The 12,389-nt window shown below is 46.4% G+C and overlaps 1 protein-coding gene across 2 annotated transcripts in view; it reads right to left on the minus strand.

Moving 5' to 3' along the window:
* The window catches only part of SDK1 (sidekick cell adhesion molecule 1), a 563,777-nt gene that overhangs the window by 8,359 nt on the left and 543,029 nt on the right, over positions 1-12,389 (minus strand). Inside the window, exons 42-44 of one of the 2 annotated variants that reach the window (XM_063143659.1) lie at positions 10,137-10,274; positions 4,702-4,822; positions 2,871-3,000 (exon numbers count right to left, since the gene is read on the minus strand). In XM_063143659.1, coding sequence (XP_062999729.1) covers positions 2,871-3,000; positions 4,702-4,822; positions 10,137-10,274 — 389 coding nt within the window. Of the gene's footprint in view, positions 1-2,870; positions 3,001-4,701; positions 4,874-10,136; positions 10,275-12,389 lie in introns of both variants that reach the window. The other variant, XM_063143658.1, reaches the window with a different exon arrangement.

Raw genomic sequence — 12,389 nt, forward strand, 5'->3', positions numbered from 1 at the left:
AGCCTTATTTCATATGTCAGTGGCAAAATCTGGCAAGAGGCTGAGAGCTTTTTCCTAAGCTATATTTCTTAAGCATTTGCACTCTCAATTGCTTCTGTGTGAATACGCTAGTGGGTTAGCTATAGACAGACGTTGGAAAACATCTGGGAAGCTGGAAAGAAAGCTGGGGGTGAATCCCCCTAAAATAAACATTCCAATCACATAAGGAAACGGCTCATGGTAATCTATGCTTTCCCCCAAAGGTTTTCACAATATGCGTCTAAGATTTCCCTGTGTACAAAAGCACTTTTTGAGTATCGTTTTCCCCCCTTAAAAATTCTGTCTCCTTCAGCGTTCTTTGCATTGCTTGCCTTGGTAAACTTTAATGGATTGCGCTTTGCCACTCCAGACATTAAGCAGTGAGGGCAGTGCATGTGCCCTTGTGGTTAGGGCCCAGCAGGGGCGAGCACACACCCTTTTCAGCCTCTCGAGGACTTTTGCTTTGGAACAAGGTCTACCATAAGCCGGTCAGGCCCAGGGGAATTAGTGTTCCCAATCTGTCCTCTCCGTCTCGCTTTAGGATGGCATTGGACCCAAGGTGTACATGCCTTTTCATACCCTCCTACGCCACTCATCTTGGATTTGCCACCCTTGGGATGTGCGGCCAGTCATTCTCTTCGTCAGAAACCTTAGCGTCAGGAGAACCCTTCTTAATATATGAGCCTCATAGCTTAAGAAAAGTTAATTATTCCTCTGAGTCTCATCTGCCATGCAGAAAGCAGTCTGGCTCAGCCTGCATGGAATACTGAAGGCTCCCTGAAGGCAAAGAATGCTAGTGGGGTCAAAAAGGCTTGCTCGTGGTGGGTGATCTTCCTCGCTTCTCTCCCTCCTATCTGCTAGGGAAGATTAGCTGAGTGAGAGACAGTAAAGCTCAGCTTGTTTTAGCTGGGGTCCTCCCTTCCCTGGGAACAAAGCGGAAAATCGAACTCCAGCTTCTTTCCCTGTGACAGGTATAAGATGCTCTCAGTCTAATACTTGGGAATATTTACTTAATTCAGGGATAAGGCTGAGCTCTAAGTAAAACCCATGACATCCTTGGCTTCAAGTGTCGAAGGTGGTTATTAATAACAAGGGTAGCTCTGTTGAATATTACTGATAACAGCAGCAGAGTAGACCCTCTGCTTAATTTGACTCTGTCCTGTGACATGAAAGTCCTTTCCGATGAAATCTCCACTAAGACAGAGGTCGTGAAGAGCCGGTGATGTTCTGGCCTGTCAAAGCCTTCTCTCCAAGAGCTTCAGGCCAGGAGTGTCATAGTAGCGGGAGAGTAAAGCAGGAGGTTTCTAATCAACATGTCTCTGACATTCGCTTTGATTGATTGTATTTGCCTTTCGCACCATGGCATTTCAGATTCAGAGATAAACACATGCATTGTCTCTGGAGGGGAGGGGTCACTGAGGCTTGACACCTTGAGGCGTTCAAGATAATATTGCGCTGCACGGGAAAATGGATTGAAGTCAGAGTGGGAAGGAGACGGCGGCGAAGCTTCCAGACTTGGCAATGAGGAAGACCTTGCATGATGCCCTCCATTTTAGGCCCTGCTCTGATGGGATGGAAGAGGCTGAAAGAGACCAGAAACAACCAGTGCCTGTTGAGCAGGGAGTTCTGGGAAAGGGGCCAGAATGGACCATTCAGGTAGCTGCCCAAGCAGCACAGCCTTGAAGGGTCCTAGACGAAAATGGTGTTATGGCATTTTTAAATGAAACGATGGGTTGGTTACATTCATTTGTCCCCATGTTCCAGGTGAAGTCTATGGAATCCATTGGCCACTTCTCAAAGTAGGAAATAGGTTTTCCTTTTAATGTGGAATAAAAGTAGGACTGGGGAATGGGCAGAGAAGAAAAACATGATTTGACCAAACACCTGTGGACATTAACCCAGCAGAAATAGTTCTATGAAATGGGCCTTCATCCATCATTTCACCAACTCTTCAGCACGTTTCTTTAGAAGTAAGTCCCATTCAACTGAACAGGGCTTAGACATGCCCTGTTAAATCTCAGATTCCCACCACCACCACCACCACCACCAAATCCCAGCAAGGTCTGCTTTCAAATAAAGCACCTCCGGATTTAATTAAATGCTTTGTTCTGTTTGTTTGTTTTTTAAAAAATTGTTCTGTTATGCTTTTATTCATTTTTTCTCCATATAAATTGCCCTATGATCATTTCTGATGAAGGATGGTTCCTAACCCCCAAAATAAGTAAATCCCAAGCAACAGACAAGAGGGGATCAAGGTATACCATATGAGGGATGTCAAGAAGAAGAAGAAGAAGATGAAGATGATGATGATGATGGGTGGAGATTGGAAAGGGGATATGGCTGCCTTAATAAAACTTTTCCAGATAGCCTGATATGCGCTAGAAGGCTATGCTGCATGCTAAAGAAGAAAGTGTGAAACATTTCCAGAGTTACTAGAATTCAAATCCACACCCTACCCGGGTGGAACAGCAGAATCTTCTTCTCAACTCCACAAGAGTTCACTGTCAGATAACACCTAGTAACTTGGCCTCTTAAATTCTCTTCTGCTTCTTATTTGAGGCTCTGTTCACTCAATTACTGAGAGCCTTTCTTGAGAGGCCTGAATTGCCAATAGCTCGGGGTGTGTGAACGCTCCACCACACTGAAGCTGGGATCCCCGTCTCTCTCCCCACGCCTCCTCCTTTTCTTCTCTCGTTCATCTCCACCATGCCTGGCCTTATACCACACTGACAAATGAGAAATCCTGCTCTTTCGCTTATTGATGCAACTTGGCTACCGGCTAGCAAGCACAGCAAAACCGCCCGCTGTTCCATCCCAATATGGTTCCTCCCACCGCAGAGCTATAAACTTACTTCCGATTCTGAAGCATCCAAGGGTTTCTCGTTGAGGGCGACGCTTTCTGTCAGCACCGCGCCGTTGTACTTGTTACAAATGTCCTCGTCTGAATAGTGCAGCCCTCCGGGGCTTGGGCGAGGAGGAGATCTGGGTACAAGAAAGGAAGTGAAATCGGGGATGTTTAGCTTTTTCCTCTATCAGGCCGAACGCACGTGCTGCAATCTTGTATGTATGTGTATGGATAGTAAAATCCTGTGGGGCGTTTTGAGTGGCTGATGTGTGTATGTGTGTGTTTTAAAAATAACGATAATAAGGTATTTGTCCATTCCAAGTACAGACTTTAAAAAATAGTTTTGCAGGGAGATTGAAAGAGACAGGTTAAAAAAAAAGGAATTTTCTCAAACTCCTTGAGATGTGTGTGTGTGTGTGTGTGTGTGTGTGTGTGTGCGCGCGCGTGTGTACGTACGCTATATAATCAAGTTTTCCAAGGACTGTTGTGGATCAATGTCATCCTACGGACTCTTGGAGCTAACTAGGTTCCAAATTCCTCTGTGGGAAATCTAAGCCTAGAACAGGGAATGTAATAGGGAACATCTCTGCTGCTTCAGGCCTAGCATAACCTGATCCCCAATAAAGGGACATTGGCATATTTAGTGATCAATTGCTCCCAAGTATCCGGAATGAGAATTAAACCCGTCACAGGGGGAAGAAACTGACTTGTACAGGCTGAGCATGGAGAACGTATGTCTATGTGAGGAAAGCAGTTCTGGGTGTGGTTGGGGGTGTGTGTGTGTGTGGCTTTTGGGTTTCAGAGAGCTGCATAGATGTTGAATGAGGAACAGAACATTCCCTGCCTGTATACTTAGAATCATAGAACAGTAGAGTTGGAAGGTGCCTATAAGGCCATCTAGACCAATCCCCTGCTTGATTCTGATCCTTTTAATACTTGTTCAGCCTACAACATTTGTAAGTAACAGACTGGTATGAAGACAACATTAAACTCCCTGAAGTCCAAAGAGAAACTTGCCATGTAAAGTCTGTGCTGAACTTCTAATCACTTGGAAAAAGAGAAATGCATAACAACACAGAGGAGATATTCATTTAGGACATTTTAGGACATTTCTAATCCACCCAATAACTAACGTTCTCTGGGGGAGAGGGAACACAGAGTTTAAAGAGTTATAGGTTCTGTTTATTTTGGCTGATTTGCAAGGGGTGGGGGCAGGGATAAAGTGCTAAGGTGTGAAGGATATCAGAGGCAGTTGCTGGGGAACATGGGTGGGAGGGTGCTGTTGCACCATGTCCTGCCTGTGGGTCCCTGATCGACAGCTGTTCGGTCACTGTGTGAACAGAACGCTGGACTAGATGGACCTTTACACTGATCCAGCAGGCCTCTTCCGATGTTCTTAAGGGGATGGAGGGTTTAGTGGGTGTTAGTTTTTTACCTGTTGTTATTTTGTTTCAAAAGGATATTTCAAGTGTGTTTCTAAATGTACTGTGACATGCTTCTAGCCCTCAAGGCGGGATGGTTTTGAAATTGGAACAAATAAACATATGCCCACAGCCCTTTCCTGCATTTGGCTGGATATCGAATGCTGAAGGCCACTTGCCCAAAACGGCATGGGACTGGGGCTGCTTTATTTTTATTTATTTATTTATTTATTTATTACACTTATATACCGCTCCCATAGCCAGGGCTCTCTGGGCGGTTTACAGAAATTCTGAAATTGAGATAAAAACAAGTATACAAAATTTAAAACTCTAAAACACAGAACATGCACACACAAAGCATTAAAAACCGATTAAAAACTAAACGTGTGGGTGATTTAAGATGTGCCGCCATATTACCTTGTCCCGTTCTTCTTTGAGAAAGTGTTTTTGACGTTGAGGTGCCGGCTGTTGAGCTCCAGAGCCGTGAACCCCCCGTTATCCAGAGTGACAGAGTCCTCCACGTTGGAAATGTTTTTTCCTGGGGACAAACGGCGACAGAATGAGCACAGGCAAAGGCCCTGCCCTGGCTCTGCGTGAAGACAGAGAGAAAACCACCAGTTTCAGATAATCGTCTTTCCTTTTTAACAAGGTCTTTATTAGGGGGTAAGACAGTTCGTCACAGGGATTTTGGTACATTCCTCTTGTTATGGTAGCACAAAGAAGCCATTTTTGATCCGCATTTTAACAAAGAATATCTAAGATGCTATCTTTCTTTAGGCCAGCCTTCAGTAGTTTACATTTTCTTCTTTTAAAAGGTTTGTGGGGGGTGGGGGAGTGGGGGGGGGAGGTGGGGAAGAAAGCTTCACAATAACATACAGGTTTCTTCATCAGGCATAGATGGTCTGGAGCAAAATTTAAAGCAAACAGGATTAAGTGCTCTGATGTTTCCAGGCTTAGTAGTTCATCTCACCTGTGTGCCCGGAACACAAAAGATGCTTTCAAGTCATATAAACCGAATCTTATTCAAGCCCCGTCGAAGCTAAAGCTCCATTGATTTCAATGGATTTATTCCCAAGGAAGTACGTTTAGGATTATAGCATTGCAGCCTGGCCCTGCCTGTGTTTACCGAGAACTAACTTCCACTGAATTCAATGGGAGTAAGACCTGTCTCACATGCAGCAGAATGAGATGGGAAAGACATAGGGGCATCCTGGGGTGGTAGAATAAACCATACCACTTCAGAGCAGAGGTGGAGGATTTATATTCTTTGCGTACAAAACTCCCTGCAACTAGAAAACTAGCACAGCAGGAACTGTTGTTTTTTAAATGGATACTCTTTTGTTTTTATACTGTCGTTTTTATGTTTCTGATGGTTTTTAAATTTTGTGTACTTTTTAATGTTTACTGTTTTAACTTTTGTGAACCGCCCAGAGAGCTTCGGCTGTGGGGCGGTATATAAATGTAATAAATAAATAATAAATAAATTAGGGTGACCATATTTGGGAAACCAAAAAAGAAGACACCTAGTGTGTGTGTGGGGGGAAGCAGCTTTCTGAGTCCTGCAGAAAGTACGTTATTCCCCCGCCACCTTAAAGAACCCGATTGGAGTGGAGGAGGGGAAAGGATTTCATTCTGCACCACTACCATCCACTCCAATGGGGGCCTTTTCTATAATGTCCACGAATGACCCACTTTCCCCTTTAAGACCTCAATTGGAGCTTGGGGTGGGGAAATGATGTGCCTCAAGAAAGCATGTCACTCCCTCCTGCCATGCTAATGGCAGCCTTAAAGGGGAAGGTGTGTCATTCCAGGACATTATTGAAAATTATAGAAAATCCCCCCTGACACCATGGAAAGAACAAAAACCAGGACAAATCCGGGGAAATCCTGACAGTTGGTCACCCTAAAATAAATAAGTGGAGTGGACTAGAACATTTCTCCTTCATGTGGTAGGTTGGTGTGTGTTTTTATTACTTGCAGTGAAGTTTTTCGTTTTTGCTTTTTTTAAATCCCAATATGGTCTACTCAACCATCTCAGGATACCACCACCACCACCACCACCACCATTTCATTCTGCTGTATGTGCCTTCCTCCCTAGTATGTGCTCATAGCACTATGGACTAACAGCACAGCCCTGGGCATGCTTCCTTGGAAGTAAGTCCCAGCCGAGTTCAGTAGGCCTCACACCCAAGTAAGTATTCACACAACTGCACAGGCACAATTCTGTGAACTGTGAGTTAAGACCTGTTTCTGCCTCTAATTCTACTGCGTATGAGTTGTGCAGAAACCCCTCATATGATGGGGAACAGAAAACAGAATTCCTATGGCAAGGTTTTCATAAGAGACGTCGTTGCAAGGTGCAAGCACAGGATGGACTTTTCAAACCTCCAGTTCTTAAAAGAGGACACCAGACACTAGACAGGAAATAGAACAAAAGCTAAAAATACAATCTGGGTGTACTCTTGAGCAGCAAAACATGCCATTCTGGCTGTCATTCTTTAAAGATGAAGTATCTAGTAGTCGGCTGGAAAGCAGAAAGGTAGGAAAATGGTCCATCAAGCGCAGGCAACGAACCTCATCCCCTAGTGTTGCTCAAGCTATTAAATAGAGAATCCAGAAGAGAATCCATAGTTTGCTGTTCACGAGGGTCAGTAGCCACAGGGTCAGACATCCAAACCAGTGATATAAGGCATGCCTGCAACCCATCACAGTAGATGTAGCCCACAGCCCATGTATTACGCTCTGCCAGGGGCTCAACCACCCACCCACTCCATTCTGCTTTTGTGGTCCAAGGCAGGCAGGAAAAAGCAGAGGATTTATTTGGCCCGTGGTTGGGCAGACCACCACACATGCCTGGTGAGCTGCTTTTGATTTAGCGGGCCACGCTTTGTGCAGGCCTGCCATTAGTTATCCTGCGTTGGGATCAGAGGATGCAATTAACTCAGTATTTACTTACTGCATTTGTAAAAATGTAATAAATAAATAAATAAATAAATAGTACTGTATTTTGTATTTGTGTTTTTAACCTGTTGGTTGTTTTATTATGGTTTTGATTTTTGCGAACCACCCAGAGAGCTTCGGCTATTAGGCGGTATAAAAATGTAATAAATAAATAAATAAATAAAAATAAATAAATATCCCATCTTGCCTTCAAAGCATTCAAGGGGCATTTCCCCCACCACCACCTTTTTATCCTCACAACACCTCTGATAGTTAGGCTGAGAGGTGGCTGGGTTCACAAAACTTGCTAACCCACCATGGGTTATTGTGTTGCTTGAACGCAGCGCATTTCCCACAGGGTGGGTTAACGCGTTGTCGAAACGCAGTGCATTTTCCGTAGGGTGGGTTATCGTGTCGTTGGAACGCAGCACATTTCTGCAGGGTGGCTTGTTAACCATGTGGTTTATTTTTTCCTCAAACAAGCCACCTTGAGAAGCCATGGCTTGTTGTTAAAGGTGGTTCAGGGTGGTTAAAAAGCCATGCTGCACGGTTAACAAAGAACCGCATGGAAAATGTGCCGCGATTACACAACATGATAACCTACCCTGCGGGAAAAGCATTGTGTTCAGACAACACAATAATACACGGTTCAACAACAATGTACATTGTTGCTGTGTGGACCCAGTCAAGGACTGGCCCAGGTTCACCCAGTGAAATTCTTGGCTGAGTGGGGTATCTCTCCCCAGTCCTAATCCAACTATCTAATGATGACGCCACATGGGCTTTTGATAGCCTGCAAGTCAAAGACTTGTCCGGGGCTTCTGCTTGCTGTCCCTCCTGCATAACCCCAAAGGACTGGTGCGTCTTAGCTCTAAGTCTTTTAATGAGCTTTCTCCCTCCCTTGGCCTGCTATAAATCTCCTCTGCTTCAAGCAGGTAGTTTATCTCCACCTTCAATTGCAATGCTGCATTAACGGTTCGCAGAAGGTGCAGGTCAGATCTGCCTTTCCGTGTCTGTCCTCCAGACGGAGAGCGTGAGAGGGAGATTAGAGATTTGTCTATGCGCCGTGCATAGGAATGTATAATAGCTTGGTAAAATGCCATGGCATTCATACATTCCAAATCTCAGGGGAATAAAACCTGATTTACTAACACTTGTTAGAAGTGAATTTATACTGGGGGTGGGGGATATATAAATCCTTTCTTTGAGTGCTGAATTGCTGAGTCTTCCAAAAGAAAAAAGAAAAAAAAAGAGAGAGAATGAGGCTTTCCCTGGTGGGTCTCTTTCCATCCACCCTGCTTAGCACATTTTGTGTTAACAGTGCAGCGTCACAGAGAGGCAAAGAGGACCCACTGTCTGGCTGCAGGTTCTGGGGAAACCTGGGCTCTCAGCATTAAGGAGTTAAAGGTTCCATCACAGAGGTATGCAGTTTATTGAAGCAGCATCTGCAATGGCAGCATTTGAAAGGACTCTGTGCGTCTCAGGAGGAAAGGGCAAAAAATTGATTTGAAAAGCTCCGGAAGCGGAGTTCAGGGGCTGAGCCATGAATATTTAAGAACCCCTTGCAACAGACCCAAAGTCCAGGTTCCAAGGAGGAGGAGGAGGAGGAGGAGACTTTTTCAGGCATTTAGAAAGAGCACTTTAAAAGTCTGAGAATTCACCACGAGCAGACAAAAGTTATAAACAGCCGCGTAGACTGTTCAGCTCCAGGGCAACAGTGTGCCTTGCAGCTGGGATAGCTCGGTCACTTCGGATTAGGCACCAGACACAAGGATACTCTTTTTTTATTTATTTCATGGCCCAGAATCTCAATTGCTGCGCCTATGACAAAAGTGTTGCATGGAGTAGGGAGCGGACGAGTGATGATGCAAGCAGGTACAAGCATTTTATCACACACCAACTGCAGTATTTCAGAAAGGGCAGAGGACTTACTTTCTAGATCCCAGGGATTTAGCCACTGTGGTGGCAATGGCCAAACTTTCTCCTCCCCCTCTTTTATTTATTTATTTATTTATTTATTGCATTTTTGTACCACCCAATAGCCGAAGCTCCCTGGGCAGCTCACAAAAATTAAAACCATTCAAAGTATAAAACTAACAGTATAAAAACATGATATACAATGCAATATAAAAGCACAACCAGGATAAAAACAGCGGCAGTGCAGAAATACAAATTTAAAATACCAATTTAAAACAGCAAAGTTAAGATTGAATTTATAGACTGTTAAAATGCTGAGGGAATAAAAAGGTTTTCTTCACCTGGCGTCTGAAAGTATATAATGTAGGTGCCAAGTGAACCTCCTTAGGGAGCTCATTCCTCAGCCGGGGTGCCACAGCAGAGAAGGCCCTCCTCCTGGTAGCCACCTGCCTCACTTCCTTTGGCAGGGGCTCGCGGAGAAGGAGCCCTGAGGATGACCTTAGGGTCCGGGCAGGTACATACAGGAGGAGGCGTTCCTTCAGATAGCCTGGCCCTAAACTGTTTTGGGCTTTAAATGTTAATACCAGCACTTTTTAAAATGTAGGCTGTCTCCAGTGAAATGCCTTCCTCTGTAGAGCACCAACTTGGGCCTGGCAGACTACACGCTCAGCGAAATGGCCAAATGGGCTGCCCCACTTCAGAATGCAGGTGGGAGGATCATTTTTGTAATGCTCCCTGCAAATAGAAAACCAGCATGGCAGACCAAAGGCTGCCTGAGGACCTTTCTTCCCACCTGCATTATGGAGGTGCAATCCGTTGCACCATCTCCGCATTCTACTGCCTGTTTTCCAGCGGCGAAAAGGGACGTGGTGGATGGTGGTGGAGGGAGATCATTGAAGAAGCTGTAGTCTCTGGTTCTACTAGTTATATTCATTTTGGGTTTGTTATACGGGAAGAAGCGCACAGGGCACTGCGTGACAGCGAGGGCATCTCACCTGTGCTGCAGTTACGGTATTTCTTGGTCTGGCTGTGCAAAATCAGTGCAAATACCACCAGCAGGATAACAATGAGGCTGCAGAGAGCCATCACAAGCAAGAACCACCACTCCTCGTAGAAAGGAGATTCTGTGTGAGCTGCGAAAAGGAGAGAAGGAACAAAAGCATATTCAAAAACCCTTGCAACAAACAACGTTGACTTGCAAACATCACTAAATCCACCCAGGCGGCCATTTCTTTGATAGAATCATGGTATAGCAGAGTTGGAAGGGGCCTACAAGGCCATCGAGTCCAACCCCCTGCTCATTTGCAGGAATCCACCCTAAAGCATCCCTGACAGATGTGGAAAGCGTTATTCATTTTGGATGTCAGGAAAGAGGGGGCCTCATAAAGGCAGGCCTGGGAGTGGATAAAAGACAAGAACCTAAGAAGAGTTGGGCTGGATCAGAGCCGAGGCCTATCTAGCCTAGCATTCTGTTCCTACATTGGCCAACCAGATGCCTTTGAGGAGCCAGAAGTGCACCGTGTCCTGTCTGGTCTTGTATGAAGATATATCTGTCCTTCTATGTAGTATATTCTTATTTCTGTGTTAGGCTGTTTAGTTGCTAAGTTTTGGGACTGGGTGGTTTTTCTTTGTATTGTTTTACATGATAGATATAGATATAGACATACAGTACTTACTCCTTGACACTTCCACGTCCTTGCTGCCTTCACATGAGAAGGCGTGCATCAGTGCGTCTTGGTCTGCAGCTAGCAGCTCGGGTCTTTGATGCAAAGGCAGTTTTGCACATCTCACCCTGGAGGCAGGGCGGTGGTGCTGGGACTCTACTTCGCACACCACAGCCAGGCACTGAGAACTAGGGCTGTGCTCCGCTCCGATTCGGATCCCTGAATCGGGAGCGGAGGGACCCGATCTGCATCCGCTAAGGGCGGATCCGAATCGGGTTGGGGGAGCTGCAGAGTGAGGCGAAGCGGATCGCTCTGCTGCGGATCGCTTTGCCTCGATCCGGAGCTCTGGATGCAGGTAAGTGGGGGGGGGGGGAAGGGGGCAAACCTGGCGGTGCTGCCGCAGTCCGTGTGGCGATGGCGGCGGAGCTAGGTAAGGGGTGGGGGGGAGGGGGGCTTACCTGTGTCTGTCGCGGTCTGGCGGCAGCTTCCACTGAGGCCCAGGTCTCAAGCCGGAAGCATGCTGCGGCCTCAGTGGAAGCTGCCACCGGACCGCGACGGATGCAGGTAAGGGGGGGGGAGGGGGCTTACTTGGCTCTGCTGCCTGCCACCGCCGCCGCGGTCCATGCAGCGGTGGACTGCAGAGCCAGGTAAGGGGAGAGGGAGACTTATTTGCCCCCATTTTGTCCCCCCTTCCCCACTTACCTGCCCCTGCCGTCTGCCACGGAGGCAAGTAAGTGGGGAAGGGGTGGGAAATGGGCGAATCTCGATCCGACCCTCCGGATCTCGCTCTGGATCCGGTTCTGGAGCAGGTCAGGGAGGGTCGGATCAACCCGAAGCAGTTTGGGGGCTGATGCACAGCCCTACTGAGAACAGGAAGCGCTCGTCACTCGCACTTCCTGTTTCTCCTGCAAGACGACATGCCTGAAGCCCTTGGACAGATTATCTACTACTTTCTGCTGGGAATCCAACAAGAACCAGAGTGCCATCAAAACAGCCATGGCTCAGCTCAGCCGTGGTGACAGAAACAATGAGCAGCGCTGAGAACTGGTTTAATTAATTACAGCGACAGACAAGCCATGGATCATCCACCCGAGTGACGGGTGCCTGCAGGGCTTTGCATCCCTCGTTCCCATGGCTCCCAACAGGAAATGTCTTTCTTTTCCACGGCCAATCTGAAGGAAGCATTAGAGCATCACGAGCAAGTGGATTAAAGAGTTCTGCTCAAGTGGAGGACATATAAATAAGCAATTTATTTACAAGGAGCCACACGTATACCTGGGAGGAAACGCAGCCAGCTCAAAGGAAGGTGGAGTGCGCCGCGGCTGATGCAAAATGTCTCTCTGCAATGTGTAAGGACTGGAGGAAGCCACAGGTACTGCTGCCCTGGTAAACGCCCCCCCTCCCTTCTCTTGTGCCGGAGGAAGGGATGGAAGAATTGGAGCTACCTTTCATACTTAGAGGCCAGGGGGGTTAGCTATGCAGGGACATAGCAGGGCAGGAAGGGAACTGCAATGACGATGACATTTTATTTCCACATTTGATTATACTTCTGCTAAATTGCTCTTGAGTGTCTTTCACGCCAGG

The sequence above is a fragment of the Elgaria multicarinata genome, chromosome 17, assembly GCF_023053635.1.
Source record: "Elgaria multicarinata webbii isolate HBS135686 ecotype San Diego chromosome 17, rElgMul1.1.pri, whole genome shotgun sequence".
NCBI lineage: Eukaryota > Metazoa > Chordata > Lepidosauria > Squamata > Anguidae > Elgaria > Elgaria multicarinata.